This window comes from Lissotriton vulgaris, chromosome 9, assembly GCF_964263255.1.
Source record: "Lissotriton vulgaris chromosome 9, aLisVul1.2, whole genome shotgun sequence".
In the NCBI taxonomy this organism is placed as follows: Eukaryota; Metazoa; Chordata; class Amphibia; order Caudata; family Salamandridae; genus Lissotriton; species Lissotriton vulgaris.
Genome location: NC_141697.1, coordinates 147,184,666 through 147,212,051, shown reverse-complemented (window position 1 = coordinate 147,212,051; position 27,386 = coordinate 147,184,666). Strand labels below are relative to the sequence as shown.

General features: G+C 44.6%; 1 protein-coding gene across 1 annotated transcript in view; it reads left to right on the top strand.

The window, feature by feature from the left end:
• The window catches only part of TYRO3 (TYRO3 protein tyrosine kinase), a 456,471-nt gene that overhangs the window by 243,943 nt on the left and 185,142 nt on the right, over positions 1–27,386 (top strand). The window contains exon 6 of the mRNA XM_086937235.1: positions 1,018–1,133. Coding sequence (XP_086793361.1) covers positions 1,018–1,133 — 116 coding nt within the window. The remainder of the gene's footprint in view (positions 1–1,017; positions 1,134–27,386) is intronic.

Below are 27,386 nucleotides of genomic sequence, written 5' to 3'. Positions count from 1 at the left end.
GTTGCCCTATTGTGGTACGGTGCGTGGCATCGAGTCAGTTTCCTGTGCATTGCCTGTTACCCCACCTAGTAAAGTCACTGCCAGGAGGGTTTTTGCCCAACATTGATGGTTATGCAGCATCTTCCATCTCCATGTTCTGCACAGACTCCCGGGATGCAGCCCAAAGCCTTGTGCTTCTCACCATAAATGGTTAAGGAATCCTTGTGTCCAGTTCCGTCCATTGGTAAGTGGAGGACAAGTACATGACTGACCTTTTGGTAGAGATGAGGGGGACCTGAATGGATCAGATCCTCATTTTTTTAATTGCCCCCAACAAATATGTTCTGAGGCATAACTTCTGCCTGTGAGCCCGAATGTGCTCTGGCGCATGTACAGGGCCGGACTGGCCAATGCGCTCTGGCATTTTCTAGGTGCGTTCCAGGCTAAGGAGGAGCGGCAGTGACCCAGCCATACTCCTGTGACACCACTCTTATTAGGTTATCCTGAAGTACCAGGCTGCTTTGAACATTTATATGAGGTCTGATGGTGACTTCGAACAATGGTCTCTCTGTCTATGTGACCACTTAAGCAAGAGCAACAACAATACTAATTAACACTATTTACTTTTTGGTTGGTTTCCAAAATCGAGAACATCGTGTTTTGTAACATCTGGTAGCAATTTTACATCGTGTTGCACAGGGCAGATATGACGAGAAACATTTGAGGCGACATCGCTTGCTTCCATTAGATGTTTGGCGTTTGGTGTTGTTCGCAAGCACTGAAAACAACTTAACTTTGCTTTACCCTCAAGTGTTTTGTGTTGTGGGATGTTGCTATTCTTTGCTGTTGAAGTCAAGCTTTTCGCCCTCTACATGTTGCCCTGCTCGCTCTTCTCCCAGTCATTGTGATGATGGTGGCACGGCTTTAGGGAGGGCATCTATTGGTATAACTTGTTTGTGATGCCTCAGGTATCCTGTTTGGTTGAATCTTTTCTTGGCCCCATTCTCTAACCACCTACTTTATCCATGTTATTTCCAGTCTTGCCTCTTGCGCCTTTCAACCTCTCCGTTGCCAAGGTATCAAATGCCAGCGCCAGCATCTCCTGGACTCCCGGCAATGATGGCTTCTCTCCTCTCCAGTCCTGCACGGTTCAGGTACGTCACAGCATTATCTGGTCACTTTGCATGCAGTGGGTCTCTGGTGCCTTGATTTTGACTTGCAAGCAGCGGTATCACACAAGGGGAATATGACCAGGGTAGATTTTTCCCTGGGTCCTTTGCTTCGCTGGAACCATGTCTCGGCATAACATACCTGGGCAGATGAATGCCTCTTGGGGAAAAAAGATGGACATGTCTGGCTTTGACAATGAAGCCTCAAGTGGAAATAGCGGTTTTCTGGGATCAGTCATGTATGTTATGTGGTTGTTCTATGCAGAGAATGACACTACAGGGTATACACAGTCTTTTCTCATATGTCATTGTTCTACTGCTTCCTCTGATTGGGAAAAATGAACATCCCACTCAATGTTCTGTTATGTTATGCATTTGTAAAGCGCAAACAGCTGCCCCAGCAACGGGGCGTCCCGGCGCTAGAACCATAACACAACCAGCTGAGTAGAGAAAAGAGGGAGACCTACAGGGGGGGAAAGAGATGAGTTTTGATAGCTCTGCGGAAAGCTAGTAGGTTGTCGATGCAACGGATGTGGAGGGGAAGGGAGTTCCCTAACTTAGCCCCCAGTAGTTTGAAAGAGCGTTCTCCGATGCGACAGAACTTCGTGTGAGGTACCATGACTAGGTGTTGCCCCTTGGACCGGAGGTTGCGTTGAGGATTGTAGGGCGTCAGCAGCGGGCGGAGGAGCTCTGGACCCTGGGTATTCAGAATTTTAAAGGCAAAGATGAGGGCCTTGAATTGGATGCTGCACACATTTCTGAAGGAGCAGAGAGTGAAAACAGAATTAAATTTTTCCTGAACCCCAGAACTTGCTGGGAAAGTTAAGAACTAGATGGATGTACGGACAGAAAAGATGCAAAGAGAAAAGACCAGGGCAGTGATAATAGTCGCCAGTATAAACTGTTATATTTAAATGATGTAACACTTATATATTAAAATATTATAAATCTTATGCTGTGTGAGATGAATTGGCCATACTACACACAGAGAGGATGACCTTCTGGGATCCCAGACATCTCGAGAGATGAGAGTTGAGGTTGGCTGACCGGACCGTGTACAGTATTGGAACTGGAATAACAGCGGATACGTCAGGTCAGACATAAGGTGCCGTGGTACATGTGTTTGCTTTCGGTGTTTTAAAAACCAAGGGAATTGCAATCGCCGGGTCTGGTGGCTCACTGGACTAATGCATCCACTGCAGGGGCCTGTTTTCGACCTCATGGTCACAGGTTCAAATCCCGGCGCGTAAAATCAGCCTTTCATCCATTTGAGGTTGATAAAATGAGTACCATTTAGTTGGATAACAATATACATCTGTTATTTCAGTGCCAAGATGCCCCGTTGCTGGGGTGAACATGTGCTTTACAAATACACGTTATGTTATGTGTATTGTGCCTCAGCTTTTAGGTATCTTGTCGGGTCTGTATGTCGGCCCCAGGACTCTGATGTTCGATGGCTTTGTATGACAGTGCTGAAGTGCTTTGGCGGATTGTATTTGAGGCATCATGGGTTGTGCAGGTCTAGGATGAGGTGCATTGTATCTGTGTTTGTTCCAGGGCAAGCAGAGCCCTGGTTGCTATGGGTCAGGATTGAGGTGCATTGGTGGGTGTGTGTTCCCTAGGCTGAAGTAGCAGAGTTGCTGCAGGTCAGGACCGAGGTGAATTGTCGTACCTCCATTTCTGTTCCAGAACGGGCAGAGAAGGAGTTGCTGTGAGTCTGGTTTGAGGTGCATTGATGGGTGTATTCTTTAGAAAGGAACAGCAGAGATGCTAATGGTTGAGTTACACTGTGGGTGGTTGTCTCTAACGGTATCAATAGCTGTAGGGTATGATTCAGTGGTTTGGAAGAACTGTATATAAGTCCCAGTAATGAAACATCAGGGGTGCTGGTGGATAGTCTTCGATGCCTCAGGTTTGGATTGGCATGTTTGGGAAAGTGGATTATCCGCATCGGTGGATATAGCCCTGCACAAGTAATAATGTTACAGTGCTAGTTTGGTCCAGTAAAAGTTTCAGTAATTTAAAGCTGAGGTCAGCCCCTGGTAGGTATTGCACAGACTAGACCGGCTTAATTTAAGAAAATGTGTAAAGCATTTAAAAGTACCAAACTGTTAAAATTTCAAAAACACAACACAATTAAATCCACTATAATTTATAAAACTATAGTATATTTTAATGAACAAAATGACACCAAAACAACAATAAACCAATGAGAGGAACCGGAGATATGAATTTTAAAAGTTTTAAATAAGAATAGCACTAACCACAGGCAACTGGTCTCGCTAGACCAGAACAAGGGTAAGGCTGTAGGCTGACTGTAATGTAGCGTGGGAGGGCTACAGAGACTAGGTTCAACCCATTCGGATGTTTTACCTTCCAACGTAGTCTCTAAAATTGAAGTTGAACATCCTCAACAGGGCATGGCAGCAAGCTGTGGCCGAGTGGGGTGCCACGAGGCTGGATAGCCATCGGATGAATTCCCACTGAAGCCGTTGACTATTGGCAGGGAAGCTCAATGTAGAGAAATTCAGAATTCATGCCCAAGGTAGGTCCCTCACCAGTCTGATATTTTTGGTGCCGCCTCAGTGAAGATTTCTGTCTTTGTATGTAGTCACCTTTTTGGAGCGCAGAAACCTGCAGTGAGACAAAGCTATAGCTGAACAGGGCTCAACGAAGCTGGATACCTTCTCCGCGAAGTCCTGCTGAAACGGATTTTGCAAAAAAGCTGTGAGCAGGAACAAATGTTTCTAAGCCTCAGGTTTTAGGATTGGGTAGAAGGAATACAATCTGACACCAGCCAAGGGTTCCAGGACCTCAGGAACAGTACTTAAAGACCAGGAGTCACTCCAACAGAAGCCACCATCTGGGTCCAGGAAGGGTCCAGTTAGAACTGATCAGCTGGGCTTATACAGGAAAGTGGGCTTCTTGCAGCTTCTTGGGACAAGTGCAGTCCTTAGGTTTCTCCTAAAAAGTCTCAGTGGTGAAGTGGAGCACATATGAAGAATAGGAACACTCATAAAATGACTTCAATATACACACAGACTCTGGAGAGAAACATACATTGGAAAACCTAAAAACAGACCCAAACTCCCAGTGCAAAGTGTTAGGCAAAGGAGTAAATATTGTAGTGCCCCATTTGAACAAAAAACACAGGATCTTAAGATTAAATCTACACAAAACAATAGAGAAGGAAATTAATTTGACTCTAGTTGCCTCCTTACAAATTGCTGAGGCTAAAACTTTGGTGTGACTTTTGCTACCCCTGGCATTATGGTGACTCAGCATCCATGAGACTCGCATGATGGCTTAGCAGGCACTCCCTGATGAATAAATCTTAGCAGTGGCACATTAACTATGGCTTTATCCATGCAATCTGTGTCAGTTGCTCATTATCAGCCTTAATAACTGAGGGCGCGGCAAATTGTAATAATGCAACTTGTCGCGCAGGGAAAGAAGCACCGTTTGTACAGGATTGACGCCTGAGGCACAGACTGTGGGATGGCGCCATAGAGAGTGTTTGGTCAAACTCACAGAGGAGGTTGGCATCTCTGTTGAGGCAGTGAAGAACAAGAAAGAGGACTTTATAAGTGTGTTGTTGGTGACAGGGCCATTATCTGTCAGCGGCTTCAAGTCGCAACACAGCAACCCAGCTGTAAAAGAGCTCCAAAAATCAAATTAAAAACACTGAGTTGATTTTATAGTTTAAAGGTTTTGAAAACTCCTCAAAATTTTGGGTGATGTGGAACATCTGGAGCACAACCTGCTAGTGCAATCTCCAACACCACTGTATGATAAAGGAAATTCCACTGGTGAATTCTTCAGGTTTATCCCTCTGTCAGGGCCCGAGGAAAAGTATGCAAGGCCTTCTTCTAGGAAAATGGACCATCACTAGAAGACATCATCACTACAAATGGCTCATTTCTCCAGTCGGAGTGTAACTTTACTTGGTGTAAGTAATAAAGAAGATCCTTTAAAGGCATGAGCGTAGCCAGGGTACGGCGAAGCCAGAATGAGCTTGGAGAGGCAATGCATTTAAACGGAGGGTTATTCTGTAACTGAGGATTGCAGGAGATTAGTTCTTTCCTGCAATAATGATTTTGTTTGAGTCTCACTAGCAGCAGTTTATCCCTTCTTTTGCTTCCCACTCCTACCACGTGGGTTGTGAGGCTCACAAGGTATCCTCCCCGCCGCCTCTCCTTTTCCATGCGCATGTCCAGGGACTGGCCAAGCCTATCTGAGTCCATAGCTTCCACTAGGATAGTGATACTTAAGTCTTGCTCGAACTGGTGGGGATGAGGAGCTAACAAGAGGCGTTATGTTTCTAGCATTGAATGATGAAGATTCAAGACTCAGTAGGTAGCCAGTAGCTTGACCTCAACACAGAAAAGATTAACATTATGGAGGTAGAGGACACAGGGTGGCTCTTTGGCTGTGGATTAGCAATACTGTCCTAGTCTTACACTGCCAAATGTGTCAAAAATGTAAGTCCCTCTTGCCGTTTCCTAGTCCTTGCAGAAACTTGGTGGGATGGGATAGGAGCTAGCTCTTATTTGTATTTAGTGCAGATCTCTCTCCCTTGGGTGATAGTCACCCTCCTGTAGCCAGGCCCACTTGCCTAGAATTAATTTACATTCCATAGCATAGTTGGGTACCGAGAGTCTGGGGAGGAGGACAGCGGACTGTCCTCATCAGTGGACCTGGAGGATATATGCCCCCAGAATTGGAGGGCACCCAGGATTCAAAACTAGCACACCCCATTATTGGGTCAGCCTGTCCATCAAGGAACGATAAGACTGGCCTCAGTGACCCGTGGGCTCTTCGGTCTTTCACTCATCTTCAGAGAAGGGCCACCCATCAGCATAGCTGAAGGAGCAGAGAAGAAGGAATATAATCTCCTTTTATTGCTATTCTTCCTTCCAAAACTGGAATATGGGCTGGGCTTGAAAACGTATTGTTTGTTGATAATTTGCTTGCAGACAGGAATTTGTCAATTGACACACAAAGCTGGGCTTCAGCTCACCAGATGAGGGACGTTAATGCATGCCAGCACACAACTACCTGTCTGTGAGGACCGGTGGGAGGTGGATGTGGAAAGGCGACTGCTTATTAGCACAAGGTAACTCCAGGCAGTTGATCAAGATAAGCAAACCAGCTGCACGTCAACAATGAGTTGAGCACAGAAAGATTATTACTGTAATTGAAGGTGCGATTGCTTCGTCCCTGACTCCTCCCTCTGTGCCGGCGATGCCTGTGGGTGCTTCTATTTACCAACTGCAGCTGGAGAGGATTGCCGTGTTGAAGACTGTACAGTTTAAACCCTTGGTCCTTGCCCCAAGACCTGCTTAGACTCCAGCTTTGCCTGTGCTTGCCCTGCACCAGGAGCAAGCGAGCGGCACCATAGCATCTGCTCTTAGACACTCTAGATTGAGACCAGTGTGTTTTAAGGAAGAAGCCGTCAACCCCTGTTGAGTCACCCAATGGTTTTAGATTGTACTGGCACCTTGAAAGCCCTCTATCCTAAAACAAATGCAGTGTTTCTGACGTCCAGGGGTTGGGTGTTCAGGAGTTTGGTAGTAAAATAATAGATCTCTTTCCTTCCTCTTCCTGCTCTCTTGATGGATGTGATGAGGAGTGTTGTAGCAGGGGTGGAATAAAGCTTGCGTGAAGGAAGATGAGGCCTAATGATGAGCTTTAAATGTGAAGGATTGAACACAGTTCTATGAGTCCGATACATAGCCATGAAGGAAGACAAGAAATCAAGGTGGAAGGAGGGAGATTGGGGACCAGTCTGGCAGCTCGATTCTGTACCACTTGCATTGTTCTCAAACAAAATAACAATATTTTTCGCCGAAGAAGTAGGGGACCCAATATCGGGAGCAGGCCACCAGGCAGGGATAGTTAGTTGTATCAATCTCCATCTTGTCAGTGTTTTGTTTAAGACCGTGATCCTGCATTCAAAGGGCCACCTCCGGCATACAGGAGCAGAAATTGACCCATGTGGAGCTGTAGTCCTTGGAAAACGAAATACCACTTTGGATAGCATTAGCTTAAGAGAACACATCAAAGTCTAAAGAAAGAATCAAGTAGGCAAGAGGTGGAGGCATAGTTATTAGGAACGGGGTTGAGTGACGACCAGTATGTGGGATGCCGCAGTTGAGCTTAGATACTTGAAAGGCATGGAGGGTGACTGGCTTCGATCTGAGAGAAAACACCCTACCAAGTGAAGAGTATGCTTGCAAACCCCGACATTGAGTTATCTCTGGAGAGGTATTGAGTGGGAGACCATAGTGAGTGTGGCCGAAAGTTTCAGTAGGATCAGGGCCGCATTCCCTGTGTCCAGGAGAATCTTTAGGGGGTGTGAGATTGCCATTGACGCAGATTCTGTGCTGTGGGGGGTACAAAGCAGAATTACGGTGAATCCAGGAGAGAGTTGTTTTCAAGAAAATTGGAAAGTTGGAGATGAACTGCCTTTTATATGGTTTTTATTTTTACCATAAAGGGCAAAATTGGTATAGAGTGTAAGTGTATGGTCGGCCAAGGGTTTTCTTTTTTTAATTCTTTTTTTAAGAGTGGAACAACAAAAGCATGATTCTAGCCACAGTAACTGAGAGAGTAGAGGTGTTACAGAAGTGGTTCAGGACAAGATACGGACTGTTAGGGGGCAGGGTGATGATGTTGGGGGACGAGCATCACTAGGAGAGCCTGATTTGATCTTAGGCAACAGGATCTAGATATCAGATACAGATAGACAGATGAACTAAGAAAGCGAGGGACTGATCGATGTTTCAGTTGTGGGCAAAGTTGGGGGAGTGGCAGTTACATAATGGGGGGAAATAGAGAGAGTACCAACGCCATCTTCTGATTGTAAACAAAGTATAGGTGGATGTGACTGCTGGTTATGTTTAGTTATCATTGTAGGCCTTAGTAAAAGAAACAAATCCAAGGGATAATATTTAAATATCAAAGATGTAGGTTAGGTGATTCATGGTCTGATCTGCTCATTACCTTGAGATTCATTTAGCTGAATATGACTATGCCACTAATATTAGAGTTAAACCTTTGTTCCTCCTTGTTTTAGAGAAGAACCTACTAACTGTGTTGATTCTACAATGATATTGTATTCGTATACTTGACTGCACAATAGTAAATTAACCTATTAGGTGTCCAAAGTGATAATTTCATCTAAACCGTAGCAATACATTTCAATTCTTGGATTGAGATACTAGAAGCAACAGGATCCTATGTTGGCACTCCGAGGAAGAACTGATTGAAACTAGTGAAAAAAGAATGTAAGGGAGAAAGAAGAAACCTTTGAAAAAAATACCCCCCCCCAAAAGATGTGGGTAATTGTTAATCATAAGGAGCTTTGTAGTCATGCCTGCATGAGGTGAAAAATATTACAAAATTACCTTCAGTGAAAGTTGTCTCTGCTTGATCGTGATTTTCATTATTACGGTTAAAGTAGCCAATGATTTGGCATCTAAAAGGTTTTGGAATAGATATAAGTGCTTGCCTGGGTCTATTGTACAAAAAACAACTACCCAGTAGAGCCAATAACAGCGTTAGGGTCCTACAACACAAATGTTTGCGAGTCTTGTGATTTCCAAAACACGGCATCAGAAACATGGGATAAGCCATGTCAGGATATTTAAACTAAGTGATGTGCTGAAACGTGCTAACAGTTTAAACTTCCGGGTCGTAACGCATGCCTGTTCCTCTTGAGTGAGATCAGGCACATTTAACGTGAGACAATCATCTACCAAGCACAGCAATAAACTCTGTCAGGGCTGCCAATGCTTTTGTTGACAAAGTTGACCAGAATGCTGGTATCCAGTTTTTTCCAGACCTTGATCAGTCATAATTTCTCATGCTTCTGGGTATTTTTGCCTTTTGGTCAGAGGATACAGTTAAAGGACCTCTGCCTTGTTAGTTGCATTCTTTTGTGCAATTGTATATTTTTGGGGAATCTGATTCACTGGTACATTTTTTCGTAAGCTCATTGTATACCTCAGTAAATTGTGGGCTCCCAATCTTATGACAAAATAGTCATTGTTTCCGTCATAGTAAAAGCTATTTGTTTTGTGGGAAACTCTGAGCGCTTCTCTTGCCAGTTTTAAACCTCTTCAGTGTCCATCCTCATATATAGCCGAGTAAAGAACTAAAAGGCGGATGTGTGTTAAAAAAGTAGTCCTCGTAAAATGACCATTATGGCCAGAATGTATGAGCCTAAACTGCATCTCTGAAATGGTGGAGTTGATGTCTGGTTAAAAATATTAGGTCGAATTCTTCCCGCACTGTATGAAAGATTAAATGGACTTAGGTTTTTATTTACATTTTGGCAGCTGTTGGACTTCTGCCAAAAAAGCAGATGTCCCATCCATCCTATTTAAAGGGCATAGAGGCCGTATACACTCTATGTATTATGGACATTAAATCCACCATTTTTTGGCTGGTGTCCTGCATCCACCAAACTCTAAGTTCGGCCCTAAATCTCAAGGAGATCGTCAGTTGGCATCCCCATTAAAGTTCATTGGGCAGAAGAGATTCTTAAAACATTGGATAGAAAGGCGTACTTTTGAATACCTCTAAATAGGGGAAGGAGCCTCCTAAAGCGAAAAAGGGGAGAGCATGCAAGACAAACCCAGACCTTGTAATACTCTGTTTGCGATGGATCAGCTTCAACCAAGATTTCTCATCTCTTACGTAAAATCTCCAAACAAGCAGTAGTCGTAATATATGCTGATGTTATTGTCTAGTGTTTAATAACCAGTTGATGTAGTGTTTGAGAGGGGCGGGAGGAGGTGTACCTGCTTGCTTCAACCTGTACAGGGAGTTACCAGTAGCGGCAGAGAACAACTTCTGCCTTTTTGCTGCTGTCCCATGGCACGAGTGACACAAGACCTATCTAGAGCAATGCCATGACATTAATATGAATACATAGAATTTTTGTTGAGTCAGCGTACCAGCCTCAACATGTTTGCTGTTCAGGCAGTGGAGAGGCTAGGGGCCAAGCAAGGACAATCGCAAAAGGCCACCCTCGCCATCCTGCTACCTAGAAGTTAATTCAGAAGGTTTGAACCGGCTGCAAATTTGTTCTGGTGGACACAATCTAACCTTAGTTAAAATGACAGGAATGTCAATATTGGCCTTTACGACATGTAATGTCGTAAATGGCTAGAGGTACTCAGTAGACGGAAGAAAAGAGCAACAGGATCTTATGTTGGCACTCCGAGGAAGCAAGAAAACAAGATGGGATCCTTGCACCAGGCTAGACAGATCTTTGAATTATAATTTCACCTTGCTTTGCTCTGTATCCAGAATCTCCTCCCTAGTACCGGTGATTAGTGGTTCACTGCGTCATAAAGCATTGAATTGAGATTCTTTGCTTGAAAACCTATTCCGCTACGACCTGTAGTTTTGTAGAACGCACTACCACAACCATCTTTGGCCGCCCACTGTAAGCTGTGTGCAGCCATCTTCCCATGGGCTACGCCCCTCTTGGGAGACTCTCAAGCGTGTCCCCACAGTGGCCATCTTGGATTGTTTACCCGTATTCTGCTTCTCGTTGTGACCTTTTTTACACTTAGTCTTCACTATGGCAATTATCTGCTATAGGGACCCAACAAGTTGAGACCGCACCTTGTGCAATAGACCTATGAATGAAAATGCACTCTCGTCGCCATTTAGCTGAAGGAAGGAAAGTGAGAAATCCGGTTTATGTGGGGACTGTGAGTTTTGAGCGACTGAACCTCCTACAGACCATGGAGAGCCGCCAGTGGTTACGCCTTGCCTCGGGTTAGGGAGATGGCTTGTTTTCTCAATGAAAACTAATTCATTCCCACCTGTCTCCCAGCACTGCCTATCCACCGCCTCCGCAGGAATGCCTTTATTTGTGCCACAAATCAAAACAGGTATTGGGAAAGCCAGTAGTTTCTGTTTTTTAATGTGTCAACACACGCAAACACACCATGCAGAAATGCTGTTTGCAAGCATTTGTGCATTTAAGACAGGCCTATTGGCTCTGGTAATGCTTGTTTAGAAAAGTGGTGGCAAAGGCTGTGAAAGAAAGAGCACTGGAGTTCAGGACAAATCAGATAAATGTATATTCAGTTAGTATATATTAATGGATGAAGGGTGTATTGAAAGAAAAGCACAAAAAAAGAGGTCGCTCTCTGTGTTGAAAGAATCTAGGATTTGCCACCTTTTTTCAGAGAAAAATTCCAGATGCCCGGACAGGATACTTAAACAGAACTTTATATTGAAGTGTGTGTAATCATTTTTTTTTTTTAACATTAACTTCTGTCTTTGTTTACTTTAGTTATCAGTCCGTGATCATTACAGTAGATCACATTTTACAGTGTTTTCTTATATTTACTGTTCAGAGTGTGTAAGGATAAGGGGAAAAATACCGGATCAGGTAATTTTCATAAATTTTGTACCGGCGAGGATATTAAAATACAAGTCATGAGGGTTAAAAAAATGGCCATCGGTGATTTAAAAAAAATGGCCAGGTGTCTACCCTAAATGCTTCTGAGATGAACTGTGGTAGAAACTTCTTGTACTTTTCAGATGTAAAATAGTCCTTACTTTCTAGCACTGGAAAACACTTCACAGAAGGCGGAATGAGGCACCTGAAAAGCGAATCGCAGGGGAGGAGACAAGTTACTCCTTTGAAGCCCCCTGTATGTATAATTTTCTTTTCATGAGAGTAGTGACAGCATCTCTGACAGACAGCTGCTCCGTCAAGCCAGGCCTAAGAAGATGCAGACTAAATTGAAGAACAAAGTGATGCGTCACTTGTTTTTTTTCTTTGCAAAATTCAAATAGCGAGCGAGCCGAGTTTGGGATTAATGCGAGATTGCATTGTCTGGGCGCATTTGTGTGTGTGCCAAGGACCCGTTTCCGCGCTGCTCGTGCCAGGGACACTGGCCTCTTTCTGTTGTGCTGCTGTCGGCGATCTCCATGGCACCACAAGCCCCCCTTTGTTGCCTCAGCTCCGCTCCTCCGTCTTCTACGGGTGCCGGGAAGGAGAGGCCCCTCCGGCGCAACCTGCATTTTTCTCCGCGCATTTTTGAGATGACGGCGGATGAGTCACTGGGGTTCTGCATAACAAAACCCTGAATTTTACTACCAGTTTACTTTTTAGCCTAGTCTGCCCTCCTTCTACTGATCCAGGGCTGGGATTGGCCGCCCCGGGCTTTTTGCAACAGCAGCTAATTTGCTTAGGTTTTTTTGGCCCAGTATCTCTGAAAGATTTTGGCAGTTAAGAGTATTTGTAAATATATTCAGGTCCCCACATGTGTATTCTGTCTCGAAGAACGTTATAGCCTTTGTTACCTTAGCGACCTACTGACGCAGTCACGCAAACCGACTTTTTTTTATTTTAATGCATTCCTGAAATGTAGGACATGCAGAGCGAGTGAACATAAACAAACAGGCCCGGACTGACGCTTCCGGGCACCGGGCAATCCCCCGGTCGGCTGGAGGGTTTTGGGGGCCGGTTTTTCCAAAAAGGGGGCCGGTTTTGTGTCTGGGGGCCGGTTTTGCCCCCGCGGCACTTTCAGTCTCACACAGGCGCAGGCTTTGTTGTAATTTGCATTGCAGGCAGCAGGCCTGCACGAACGGACCTCTCCCCCCCCCCCCCCCCCGCCCCCCGCCGGCCCCCCGCCGCAACTTCCGCAAGCCTGATTGTATGTGTGCTGCTGTGCACTCACTAAGTCGGGTCCGGGGTCCGTCACGTAGCCGCCTAGTATCATTAGTAACATAAACAAATAGAGAGGAGGAGGGGGGAGGTGCCTGTGCGCAGCGCGCAGAATTATGCCCCGGGCCCTCCCTCCTCTCCTCTGCCGCGTCTGCGCTGGTGTCATTTCTCCTCCTCCCGCATGCGCATTGGCAATTTAGTGCGCGTGACTATCTGACGAGAGGAGCGAGCAGCCTGCAGCCAGTCGGTGCGCACGTCCCGCCAGGCCCATAAATTAATTTTATTCTAGTGGGCCTAGCCCGCTGCCCGACCCCCCTGTGTCGCCCACCGTCCGGTCCGACCGTGACCGACACTGACCGACACTGACCGTATGACCCCAGCAGCAGTGGCACAGCAGACACTGGACAGCAGGGCCGCCGGCGCCGCCTGAGTGAGGTGAGTGCGATGATCATGACGCCCAGCCCCCCCCCCCCCCCCCCCCCCCGAGAAAGTAAAGAAGCAACTTGCAACCGTCGTCCACTCTGCCACCACCAAGGCCTGCCTGGTCAAGTTAGCGCTGCTTGCAACTTGCAAGCAGCGCTAACTTGACCAGGCAGGCCCTGGTGGTGGCAGAGTGGACGACGGAGGTGGACAGGAGTCACAGCACAGGACTTGTTTGTTGCATGGATGGTGGTGCGTGTGATGCCAACTAGTCGTCCTCCACTAGTGTGACACCCACGACCCCCTCCATCCTTCTACCCGCAGGAGCCCCTGACCCTCATCTAACCACACTTCCGGTACTGGTAGTCTTAGCATACGCATGCTCTATGGCCTGAAAAAGATTGACGATCACATAAGGCACCCAGCAACAGGAGAACACAACTACAATAAGCAGAAGAAACATCCGTCCATGATTATCCCGCCCGTTACAATCGTGTACCGAAAGGTCTTGGCTTGGGTTTGCATACCCCCAGAGCAACTAGAGATACTGTGTGTGTCGCAACAGTTTGCTTCTGCTAGAAGTTTGCAGTTTATGAAATCGAATTAGTTTAGAACATGTTGGTTTCGCCATCTCAGCATTATTTGGTGTAAGAGAATTTCTACGTAGCTGATTCTCCAACACATGAATCGTTTTAACATGCTCAGTGGCAATACTGACGACTTTTAAAATAACAAAAAATCATTATACACATTGGCAGTAAAACCGAGAAGCTAGCTAAGGGCACTGCATAGCTAGTGCTGCGGCTTTAGTCTGTGACTGGCCCCCATCCTAGTAAAGGAGGAATGCTGCTAAGCAGTGATTGAAGCCAGATCCAGATGATAACAGCCAACGTCCTGCTTCGAGGAGTCCCATGTTGAAAGCGCCCCACTATAGGCCAGTAGCTATCTAGTGCAATGGCTGCACACTTAGTACTGAGGCTGAGCAATATACGGAGAAAGTGTAAACCGCAGCGCAGCTCGAATACCTACAGGGAGTTTGATATTGTGAGACCAGGAAACCGGCTACTTCCATGAAACAAAAAAACGAAAGACATTCCCGTCAATCCATTTCTTGCCATGTGCCTCAAATTGTAAATCATTGCCATGAAAGGTAAATATGTTTTAAAAAAAATGTGTGTTCTCAACATCTGCCCAAACTACAAGGCCATCCTTCCACATAACATCTGGGGTTCCTGTGCTCGGATGTTAGCCATGTTGTATTGTAGTTGCATTTATATAGCGCTTCCTATCCCAAAGAGGCATTGTAGCGCTTTACAGTGGGTAGCACACTACTCTGGACCCCATGGATAGTGGTTATTTAAATTGTTAATGGTTATGGTTAGTTATTGATATTATTCAAGGCACCTATTCCATGCATTTACTCCTCTTTCTTTGTGGTGCATGAAGTTACTGGAAGTAGGTTTGTTTAGTCCGGGCAATGTCCCTTCATGCAAATAATCTGTCTGATGGATAGATAGACTTGAGGAGATTAAGTATCGTTAGGTTGCAGGGATATGCTTTATCCTAGATGCCATATGATATATATAAATTCAAAAAGACTCTGGAGGCACCTTTACCCAAGTCCAACACAGCATACTCATCATTTGCAAACTCCTCCTTATCAAAGGAAGCGCCCAGAAGCCTTTCTAGGAGCGGTGGTTTGGAATTGAATTTCATTGGATCTAAATGAACCATTTCTAGAAGTTTAATAATGGTTTTACATTTATTGTGTGTTTCTGATGGCTTGCTTTCTGTTTTTTTTACTTCTGTCTACAAATGTCTCAAGCTGACATACAAATGCACTCTGTTTTCAGCTAATGTGTAGCACGAGTCTGACCCAAAGATATTGGAGCACTTTACAACCCAGCCAGGCTGCATTATACAGTTTTTTAGGCCTAGGGAAATAAAGTGATTTTCACACAATGTTGATCCAAGACCAGGATTCGAGCCTAGCTCCTCATGCTCCGAGGTCGGTGCCTTGAGCCAATAGACCACTTAAATTCTGAACACAATTAAGAGGTTGAGCTATTAAAATCATAGAGTATGTGTTTTATCTGTCTGAACCCCGATATAACCATCAAAATGACAGTTTAGGAGTGGCAGGAACTCCTGCAATAGATTAAGTCAACATGTTTTAACTCCTTGCTATAGTCTGCAGTGATGACGTGATCCAGCATTTTCTGGGGTGACTTGCTTTCCATTGGTCCTCCGATAGACATTTTTCTCCAACTGAGAGGTGATGGGAGTTAAAAATAAAATCAATCAATTTTTAATTAACAGTGCAATCCATTTGACTACACAATGAGGGCCAGGAATCGCGGTAGCTTGGGTTAAAACATTTCTTACAAATTAATAATCAAATTCAAATACACTACTCTCAGCTCCATGCTGTCGCGATACAGAATAACAACTGGGATTCCAAGAGGCCTAAAAAAATGAAGGAAAATTAGTAAAAAACAGACATGCAATTCGGTGACGTCAATGCAGAACAGCAGCATCAAAATATGATGCTCCGAGAACAACCTCTCCTATACGTTAGTAATCCAGAATTTCAAAGTCCAGAGGATGGTTTATGAAAAGGAATCTTAGCAAATCAGGGAAACTCCATAAAGGAAGTCGGGTAAGGATAAAAAGAAATAAAGTAGGGAAGAGTTAGCATCTCTGAAGCTCAGTCAAGGATCGTCTATGGGTCAGGAGTGTCAGCCTAAGCCACACTTAAGCTAGAATGAAAGGGAGCATTGAGTTGTAAAACCTCTCAAGTCCTTTCAGATTGCAGGAACTTAAGGACGGTGTCTGCTGGTACAAAAGGTAGGAATTAATCTGCGAAGGGGTCAATTAGAAATCAGGAAAGCATCTGAGTTACATCTGAAAGGGATCTGATCTGAAGTCCAAGGGAACAGTATATTATTACCTGCAGAATCTTTTAGGCAACACCCCCTTTATCACAGCATCAGGGGTCCTCTGTACTCGTCCAATTCTCAAGTTGCAGACTGCAACATAGCTGGTTTGTCCCTCATTGGACATGGAAATGACCTATTTGCCTTAGACACACGTAGGCGGCAACTTTTTGTCAAAATGTTCTTTCAGTTAGCGCTCTGTCTCTCTGTGTGCCTTTTCTCTGGCTCCTTTTCCCCCCATCTCTTGTACAGTAATGCATCTGCTATAAACTAACAATGCATGTAAATACCTGCAAGAAATTTCGAGTTAGCAGGAAATGAAATCCTCTTAGTGCTGCATGGTGAAATACAGACAAGTAAAAATGTTAACTTCAGTGGTGCACAATTAATATGTGTGTGTACATTTAAAGACAAATGAATATACATTTCTAATGCATTTGGTGTGATGTTACATGTAATGTTCAACACATCATTAAAACATTTAGTTGTAAGCATGTCTGAGAACTACATTTAACTCAAATATACATAAATCCCATATAGTTTCTAGTAGGATTATTTTATACATATATGAAGAAGATTTCGCTCACAGTTTCAGTTCATGAAATGTTATTCACATGAAGTAACACACATTAGGAAAATCACATTTGATCTTTATGGTGAGTACATTATCTACTTAATAAGGATGATTCTTTATTAATCACAATTATGGTAAAACATTTATATGAGTAAGTTCTCTAATCTTACGGTGAAGGCACTCTTTAATAATGTCAAGTGCAACACTTACATTCCTTTGTTAAACCATATATGAATCATGTGCTACGTGCACTTTCATACTGTGTGTTTCTTCCGTGTCTTTGACATATGAAGGGTGCGCAACCTTTGCGTTGCACCATATGTATCCTTTTGCTTTCTTTTAAAATAATAACTATGGTGAATATTCTGCTTGATGCCAAATCAATAGGCGCGGAGTAACATGGGACTTTATTACCGGACATGTACTTCTGTGTCTGGTCGATATATTGAACAGATCCAATTACAGGGCTCTTCATGCAAAGATGATTTTTAGAATATAATAGAAAACATCTCTTCTAAGCAGTCCATCTTTTGTCTGTTAATATTCTGCCTCCTCTTATACTTTCTGGAAGGTAGAAATAGATTTCAGATAGTGGGTCCTAGCTCTGTACAAGTGTACATATGAATATTAGACAAGGAGAAGCGAATTGACATTCTTACATTTGGTGAGTTGCTGCATACAGTCGTGTCTGAATATTTTAATTTCATTATTTGTTATTTTCCTTCGACTAACCAGCTCCTTCCAATATGAAGGATAATGTCTAACATATTTTAAACATAATACAGAAGCTCGCCCAGAACAACAGTGCACGCTGTGTTAACAGAAGTGAATTTAATATATTCGCCTTTCTCAGGAGGGATGCTGTGGATAGCGTTGGCCTTGGTGACCGTCCATAATACTGTCTCTGTTGCATTCGATTACTGGAGCAACGCTGCTGTCTCTGAATATGAGCTTCTGCCAAGGATGTCTGTTCCTTGAGATGTTGGCTCTGATCCCAATGGGAAAAAATAGATGAAAAGCTTTTGGTGTCCTGCTCTTCAGTGTTCTTTGTGTTGACATCTCTCCAAACTAAAATGTGATGGCTGTAGATTTAAGTTCTGTGATCAAACGTAAATTGAACTTTGCTGAGATAATTATGATTCCCATGTCTGCCTGTAGCCATCACCTGGTCTCCTCTTCATTTACATATTTGTTCAATTAACTGCTCAGTGAACGTTAGCCAGGATTAGTGTTTTCACGACAGATATTGTCCTCGAAATTAGGAAACATTAAAAGCAAGTCTGCTTTCCTTCCTCTATTTAAATTTGAGGCAATTCCTGATTGGTTGAAACTGCAAATATTGCCAGGATAGTTTTAATTTGTTATTTAGAACACATTGCTGGTTTTCTTCCTAAGGGAGTTTCTTACACTTTCTTGACGAAAAATGGGTCTGTAGTCTCTTTTACTTGTGAAATATATCCCTCCCACTGCTTTCTCTGCACCTCAAAGACGTTAAAAAATGGCTACGATAATTGCAAAGTGCTAATTGCATCACAGGGTTCCTTCCTTTAGATTGTGGACCGCCAGGCCAGACTAATCTGTGCTTTTATCTGCCAACTACAGTGTAATCAACTTTACCTAGTCTATCTCTCCTCCTAAATCATTGTTAATCCTATGTGCCAGTCCTGGGCCTGTTACTCATTTTTCCTTACAACAAGTCAACTTTCTCTGTTTTCCCTAAGCTCCATCTAAACCCACTCCACCTGCCCTCCGAGTACTACTCATGTACCTGGAGCCTTTTCCTGGAACGAATCATGTCCTATAATCTTTCTTATCTCTTTTTATTCTTATGCAGCATTTGCGTCTTCATTGCTCTCCCTCTTCTAGGCGGATCAGTTTATGCTGTTACATCCCTTCATATAATTTCTGTTGCTGTCCATAAAGTCTTGTTGCATGGACTTCAATTCATAAAATTCCAGAGGTAGCGGAAGTGACATCACTCTCTTTATGACACCTGATGATGAGGTATCCCATGCGCGGTCCCTCAACAGCCTCCTATTTGCTGCTGGGAGCGAGAGGAGTGCAACAAGAGGAAACAACAGAATGGTAGTGTAGGTCCATTCATGCCCCATGAGAACAGGGGTAGCAAGGGCAGTGGCACCGGTACAAAGGGTTGTCCAGGGATAGGAGCTTCGACCGCTAGCTACCCCAGTTGACATCCATCCATTTCGGCACTCCTGTTTATCTAGATGGTCTCCAACTAAGATTTATTAACAGAGATTGGTATAATATACACACACACACACCATTATAAGATCATCTCCCGCAGGGTTGAATGCCCAGGCAAGCCCTTCAGTCCTACTCCCAAAGGTGCTAGTGATCAAACAGTGCCAGCATCCTCAGGCTTGACAACTCTTAATGTCAGACCTATGCACTCGCTCTGCTCTCCCGACTAGAGTGATAGTGCAATGCCAGGGAAGATCTGGGGTGATTGTAGGTTAGATTTTAATCTATGAACGGCTTGGTTTAGGGGACCTGGGGCTGAAAGCATCACAGCAGCTTCCTTAGTGGTATTTGAGTCTCAAATATGCCATTGCTATTACCAGAGCGGAACTGGAAACCAAAATAATCGCTGGTAAAAATGTTCAAACCAGTCCAACACAGTAGGCGGCCACTCATATATTGGGCCATGGGTGCATGGTTTTGTCATGGCAGCCCATCCTGCTATTAAGGTGGCCCATGAGTGGCAGAAAGGCTTTTCCGGCACTGGCTGTTACCTAGACGGACATTGACCTGCACTGTCAGCAGATGAAGCATGTTCATTCCATTAGGGTCTGCTTTAGCTGCAGGCGTCTTCTCTTTTCAAGCACCTGTTGTGCCAGCGAAGTTCCACATAAGTATCAAGGAGCTAGCCCATGTGCAACATTATTAAACATTGCAAAGGAGGTCTGGCTGCCAGGATGTTGCTGCAAAACCCAGGTACAGCTGAGCAAGCAGGATAAAGCTTGCATTTTATCAGTCCTGACACAGGTTATCAGCAGGAGTGTTTTTCAGCTGTTCTGCGGAGCTCTGCCCTGGGCCAACGCTGGATGCCTTTGCCTGGATCTCAAGATCCCTCGCTCAATGTAGAGATACCAGGCAGTGGAGGGCAATTCATCTCAGGATCTCTGCTGGGCTCCATCACCCCCTTCCAAGATGAATCAAATATACATTCCACGTAGGTACTGTCTGAGAACAGAGTGTTCTTTCTCCAAATCTGCCTTGATGTAACTTTATGCTCCTTGCAAAGTCAAGTAAACACAAATCTGGTGAAGAGGTTTCTCTTTATTGTGTTCAATCTTACTTAAGCTCAGTTATTAGGAAACATTGCCCAGGCCATCCTCGAAACACTGCTCTTAAACAGGTTTCCCAACAGAGTTACAGTGGCAGCAGGAAGGACTGGAGTGTCTGGGCAGACGTGGATTGGAATAACAGGCCACCACATCTTGCTGGTATTCAGCACAGAGTACACACAACTCTGATAGCGCCTGTTATTTTATGTGTATTTGTAAAGCGCACTATCAGCCGCAAGGGTATTCTGGCGCTGTGCAGCTGTATGTGCCTAGCCCTCCTGTGGTAGGTTGGTGTAGTCTAAGTGCCTCTCAAGAGACCTTCTATCAGAACCCTGTACTCTAATGTCTCCCTCCTATAGTCCAATCAAAACTCACTCTAACCCGCACACATAAATACACCCTGTTTCAAGGTGCATGTAACCACACGTCCCCTATCTAAAACCGCACTTTTGTGTTCTTAGGCCAGCTCAATTCCCTCTCTTTTAACAGAGAAAACCTATTTATTGAGTTTTATCAACATACATGTCACACTTGCTAACTCATGTTTTCCCTCCCTCCTTCAATTTGCGGTGGACTTGACGTCCGCACCCACACATTACAAAGTCCATCCAAAATTGTTCTTCCAAACATCACAAGAAGTGTTAGCGTGCTGATAACTTTCACCAACAAACAAGAACCACTATCAGTCCTGCTGAAGACGGGAGCGGCTGTTGCATCATGTAGGGATAAGTTGGTGGGAGCGGGTTTACGCTGTGAGGTCGTTTGACTGAGGTTATTGCTTGTGGTGGGTGTAAAGTGAAGGCCTGCGTTCAGAGGTGTCACAATACGATTGTTGCAGGTGCCTGGCCTACAGGTGCCCAGATAGTGTTACCCAACATTCATTTGGTGCCTTCTAATCCCCTGGTTCCCTAAGTATGTGATCCCAGGACTGATCTGTTTTCCATCGTGTGAACCATTCTAGTAGGCATGCCCCCGGAGTGTCATTGCTCTATCTTCCCGTTGCTATTTACGCCGTCTCTCATAGGTGCTGGAAGTAGGGGTGATGCACCACCCGCAGAAATAAGCATGATGGAGTTTGGAAGGTGACTGAGCAATAAAGATACCTTTACATGTTATGTCTGTCCTGTCACATTTGCTGTGCATTTAAAGACAAAAGTTAATCAACCTCTGTGCAAACTTAGTGGCCATTTCAATGGAAAATGTGCTGTCAGTAAATGACAGTGTGCTACCACACAAGTGCTCCAAAATGCACCACCAGCTACATACCACGCTCTTACCACCCTCCTGCTGACTGGGTGTGGCACATTTCCTACACTTGTTTTGTACTATGAGGCTTGGACCCTTCACAATCCCCATGACTTCAGTGATAGAACATTAATGGCAGCACGCCCCACTCTAAAAATTGTTCCTGCACTACTTCTATCTACACCACCCCAGTCCAGAAGGGTTGTAACGCCGGGCAGTCCCACACCATGTGTATAAATGCAGCATTGTTCTCGCTGCATCTAGGGCAATTCACACCTGCATTGGGATGCATTTGATGTTCTCGTTTTGGTGTGATGTATGCTCTGTGGAGGTAACAATATTGGATTCATTTGAAACTCGCATTGTGTGAAACATTTGGACTGTGCGTACATTTTTTAGTCCAATCTGTGTCGCTTATCTGGCCACCCTGGTCTGGTTACCAGCGCTCTCTCAGTGCACCCAGCTCTGCTTTGGCCCATTCCTGCAGCGCCTCAGCTCAATTCCCTCTTGGTCCTATCACTCGGCCACACCATGTCTCTCCCTCATGTATTATTGAGTCTACACTTCTTCAATTACACCATTTCTCGAACAGTCCTACCCATATCTCTATCATCCATTTTCTCTGATAGAATTTATGAATCCCTTCACTTTTCCATCACAGGGAGTACTATGTTCTTGGATCCACCTGTGTTCGTTCTCAGTCCTTACAGTGGTATCTGCTTTCACCTCCTCCACCGCATAGCTTTCAAAAACCCTGCACGTGCATTTGCATCTATCTGTGCAACCTCACCTTTATTCTGCAGGTTCCTCTCTTATTACTTTTATATATGCTTTCTTTTGACCGACTCCATCCTGGTCTGTGACATATTCAAGGTACTCCCTTTACAGGGCCACAGCCCCCTTTGTGTCTTGCGTGGACTGGCGATCTGTTCCTGTTTCCATGCAATGATTTTAGTCAAAACATATCTGCAACTCCCATCTTGTTCTTTTGCAATATCCAGAGGTTCCTACCATTGACGCAACTAAATTTCCTCTGACATGCCTAGTGTACAAACCCCTTCAAGTATCTCCTTCGCCTCTTGCATTATCTGCAGCAGAACTCTGCATTGTATGTGTTCCACTGGTCTTCATCCCTTCTTCAGTTTGAGGCAACGACTATACCCCTACATTTTAGCGATCTTTTTTCTAAACACCTTACCGACTTATTTTGAACTTTCTCTTCGCCCAGCCCAGCAGAGAATGTCCTTTTGATGCAACATACATCGTGCCACAGCTTTTCTTCCTTTAAATACTATTTCTGAATCTCTAAAACTGCTCATACCCTTACTCTCTTCCCTTCAACATCTCCAGAGACTCACCCAATCAATTTCCTTGCTTTAGGTCTTGCCTCGTGCACTTTTCTTTTTGGCATACAACGAGCTCCTGGGGCTCCCAAAACTCTATTGAAACTCGTGAATACCATCTTACCATCTTAGCAGGAAGGTGGTCACCTGCCCATGCTGGCCCTTTCGCAGTCGCCAGCATTACCAGCACAACGTTTTTAATCTGTACACATCTGCTATTATCTCTTCCACTTCCCTTGAGCCATGAATATATTTGAAATGTTTGCATTCCACCCCAAGAGTCTGCCTCCTCTGAGACTCAGTTGCAGATTCGTGGGATTCCTTTCTCTTGAACTCTCAACTCTTGCTTTTCTTCCCATTTCCCAGAATTCCTGCTCCCCGCATTCTGCTGCAGATAGCTCAGCCTCCTTGCACAAACTGTGCCTCAACCTTGGCCAATGATTGATTTCTTGAGTATTGGTGGGATTTCCCTTTATCCTCCTCTGATTCTTTCTTTGCATCATCCCTTTACACGTTCATGGGCCGATTCCTCACATCTGCTCACATCCAAAGTTCTAAATCCTCAAACTTGCATGTGGACACTGTACTCCCAAATAAGATTCTAAACTTTCTTCTGTCTATTGGTTTCAAGTGTTAAATTTCCTCCTCTCCATTACAGCTTTCCTTTGGGGTTGAAGTGCCTCGCCAGCTTTCGTATGGCCGTACTACTTTGTTTCCTTCCAACTTTAGTCTTCATATATCTTCTGACCCTCTACTCCCAAGTTGTGCCTTAGCAATGCTCTGCTTCTATTGCATCCAAATGTAGATCAAAAAGATGTTTCCATTGTGTTTGTGGCCGCAATGGCTGTCCTCTTTTCTCTCAAATTCATCAGATGGAGAGTCTTCTCCATATTGAGCCATCACAGCTGTTCCCAGTGGTATACAAGTAACCTTTAATAGATGAAAAACAACTCTACCCTCATCCTTCGCCTCGTGGTTCTACCACAGGTCTTACAGTTGACAAGTTGTTAGTTAGGAACATTCAGTATTCTCCGAAATCTAGTCTTGTTGCCATGCTTCAGTCATCTTTTTTTTTTTGCATGCCTCAGTTCTGTATAAGGAAAAGTAATGCCGACTGCAAGTATTTACATTCACACAAGATTTTCTGCCACACCGCTCCTTTCGGCCGTGTGTGTGTGTGTGTGTGTGTGTCCTTGCTGTCTTCTTCTTCCTGTGCTTCTCTCGTTTACACAAATTTTTGAAGCATGTCTTGGCTGTACCTGGGGTGCTCCTAGGCTACCAGCGGTGCCACCGCTTGCATATTTCCCCTATGTCACAACTTGTGTACTACCCCTATGTCACTACTTGCATACTACCCCTATGTCATCACTTGTGTACTCCCCCCTATGTCATTGCTTGCGTACTATCCCTATGTCATTGCTTGCGTACTACCCCTATGTCATTGCTTGCATACTATCCCTTGTGACACCGCTTGCCTACTTCCCCAATGTCATCCCTTGCGTACTACCCCTATGTCACCACTTGCATACTATTCCTATGTCACCGCTTGCGTACTATCCCTATGTCATTGCTTGTGTACTATCCCTTGTGACACTGCTTGCGTACTGCCCCTTTGCCACTGCTGGCCTACTTCCCCAATGTCATCCCTTGCGTACTACCCCCATGACATTGCTTGCACACTACCCCTATGTCACCGCTTGCTTACTCCCCTTGTGTCACCGCTTGCATACTACCCCTAGGCCACTGTGACACAAGGGTAGTACGCAAGGGATGACAGAGGGGAGTTATGCAATCAGTGGCATAGAGGTAGTACGCAAGCGGTGACACAAGGGTAGTAGACAAGTGGTGACATAAGGGTAGTATGCAGGCGGTGACATAAGGGTAGTATGCATTTTCCAATGTACCTTGTGTTTAGCCTCACCTCTTTTCCGCTCAGGTGATGTACATTGTGTTTAGCCTCGCATTCACCTCTTTGCTGCTGCTTAGTTTCCAATATACCTTGTGTTTAGCCTCACGCTCACCTCTTTACCGCTGCTTATTTTCCAGTGTACCTTGTGTTAGCCTCCCACTCACCTCTTTTCCGCTGCTTATTTTCCAATGTACCTTGTGTTAGCCTCCCACTCACCTCTTTTCCGCTGCTTATTTTTCAATGTACTTTGTGTTTAGCCTTGCATTCACCTCTTTTCTGCTGCTTATTTACCAGTGTACCTTGTGTTAGCCTCATAAATGTCACCTCTTTTCCGCTGCTTATTTTCCAATGTACCTTGTGTTGAGCCTCACACTCACCTCTTTTCCGCTGCTTATTTTCCAATGTACCTTGTGTTTAGCCTTGCCTCTTTACCGCTGCTTATTTTCCAGTGTCTCGCACTCACTTCTTTTCCGCTGCTTATTTTCCAATGTACCTTGTGGTTAGCCTCACGTTCACCTCTTTCCTGCTGCTTATTTTCCAGAGTACCTTGTGTTTAGCCTCACACTCGCCTCTTTACCGCTGCTCATTTGCCTATGTATCTTGTGTTTAGCCTCACACTCGCCTCTTTACCGCTGCTTATTTTCCAGAGTACCTTGTGTTTAGCCTCATGCTCACCTCTTTACCGCTGCTTATTTTCCAGTGTACCTTATGTTAGCCTCACACTCTCCTCTTTACCGCTGCTTATTTTCCAATGCACCTTGTGTTTAGCCTCATGCTCACCTCTTTCCTGCTGCCTATTTTCCAGAGTATCTTGTGTTTAGCCTCATGCTCGCCTCATTACCGCTGCCTATTTTCCAATGTACCTTGTGTTTAGTTTCACACTTTCCTCTTTACCGCTGCTTATTTTCCAATGTATCCTGTGTTTAGCCTCATGCTCACCTCTTTCCTGCTGCTTATTTTCCAGAGTAGCTTGTGTTTAGCCTCGCACTCGCCTCATTACCGCTGCCTATTTTCCAATGTACCTTGTGTTTAGCCTCGCACTCTCCTCTTTACCACTGCTTATTTTCTAATGTACCTTGTTGCTAGTCTCACACTGACCGCCTTTCCGACACTTCTTTTCTAATAATGTTGTTGGTCTCGCACTCACCTCCCTCATGCTGCTTATTTTGTAGTGTACCTTGTGTTTAGTCTCACTCTTACCTCCATCACACAGCTTTTTTGCAATGTACCTTGTTGCTTGTCGTACACTCACTGCCTTTCTACTGCTTCTTCCACTGCTTCTACTTCTTCTGTAACTCCCTACTGTTAGGTAGTAGGGAAGATCTACTCTCTAGGCTGTAGGTTGTGCAGAACACAGCTGCACGTCTGGCCCTCAATCAATTTTGTAGTGTACCTTGTGTTTAGTCTCACTCTTACCTCCATCACGCAGCTTGTTTGCAATGTACCTTGTTTCTTGTCGTACACTCACCGCCTTTCTACTGCTTCTTCTACTTCTTCGGTAACTCGCTACTGTTAGGGATTAGGGAAGATCTGCTCTCTAGGCTGCAGGTTGTGCAGAACACAGCTGCACGTCTGGCCCTCAATCCGCCCTCTTGATCACCTTCCAAACCTCTCCTGTGACTACTCCACTTGTTGTCCATTAGGAAACGAGCAGTATTTAAGCTTTTGTGTCTGGTATTTAAACCACTACAGGGAATGGTCTGGCTTACCTCAGAAAAAAGCTAAGACCTTATATTCCCTCCCGGCAACTGAGGTCGAGCGATCGGCAGCTGTTGTACCTTATGAGTATTAATAAAATCAGAATGGGAGGCCACTCATTTTCGCATCTTGCTCTCTCCCACTGAACAAACTGCCAGACAACATTCGCGCCTGCCCCAACTTAGGGCAGATAAAAACCGTCTTAAAACCTGGTTGTTTAGTCACTAATCAGTTGTCTCCTCTCTGCTCTTCTGATATTGTGGTGCCTTGAGACCCCCTTGGGGATGATTCGTTTTGCACCTAACAAATGCTTATAATAATAAATAATTGTTAGCGTCTCAGATTCAACGCACTTTAGCACCTGATTCTTCAGGTAACTGCTTTCTTCACATGTTCCTTGGTCTGGAAGGTCCATAGAACATGTGTGTTAGAAATGTCCACATGATGAATAAATGCAGCACAGATGTACAATATGAGCACCATTGTTGCCTATTCTGAATTTATTCTTTTCCCCCTGAAGAGCGTGCCTTGTTACTGCGACTGCCTGTTACATTGCATTACTCGGAGGGTGTTTAAGAGACAAAAGAACTTGAACTAATTAGAAATGCATCGTTTTGGGAGTCAGTACAGAAAGGAATGGCCCTCTGGAAGAGAGCAACGCTTGAAACCTCATGAAATGGGAATGGGAGCACAAATCTTTGAACAAGAGTGAAGCATGGTAACCTGCCTCCTTGAATTTAAAAATAGCTCTTCCTTTAGCATTCTAAGCTGTTAATTAGCTGAACACTGAGGTACACTGTGGCTCCGATTTACCATTTTACAGAACACAGAGCGAACTGTGTAGGAGTCGCCGATAGACACCAGCAGGCAGACTCCCAGAAGGACAGGGATGCATGGGAAGTAGGGTTAACTGCGCTCCTTTGCACCTTTTACCGTCCAGACCTGCCAGCTTACACTGTCGTGCTTCCTCTTCACTGTCACTCGATGACGCGCTAATATCACACTGTGGCACTGTGTGTCACATTCCCTTTTCACTGTCATCCGATGACGAGCCGATATCACACGATGGCACTGCATGTCACTCCCTTTTCACTGTCACCC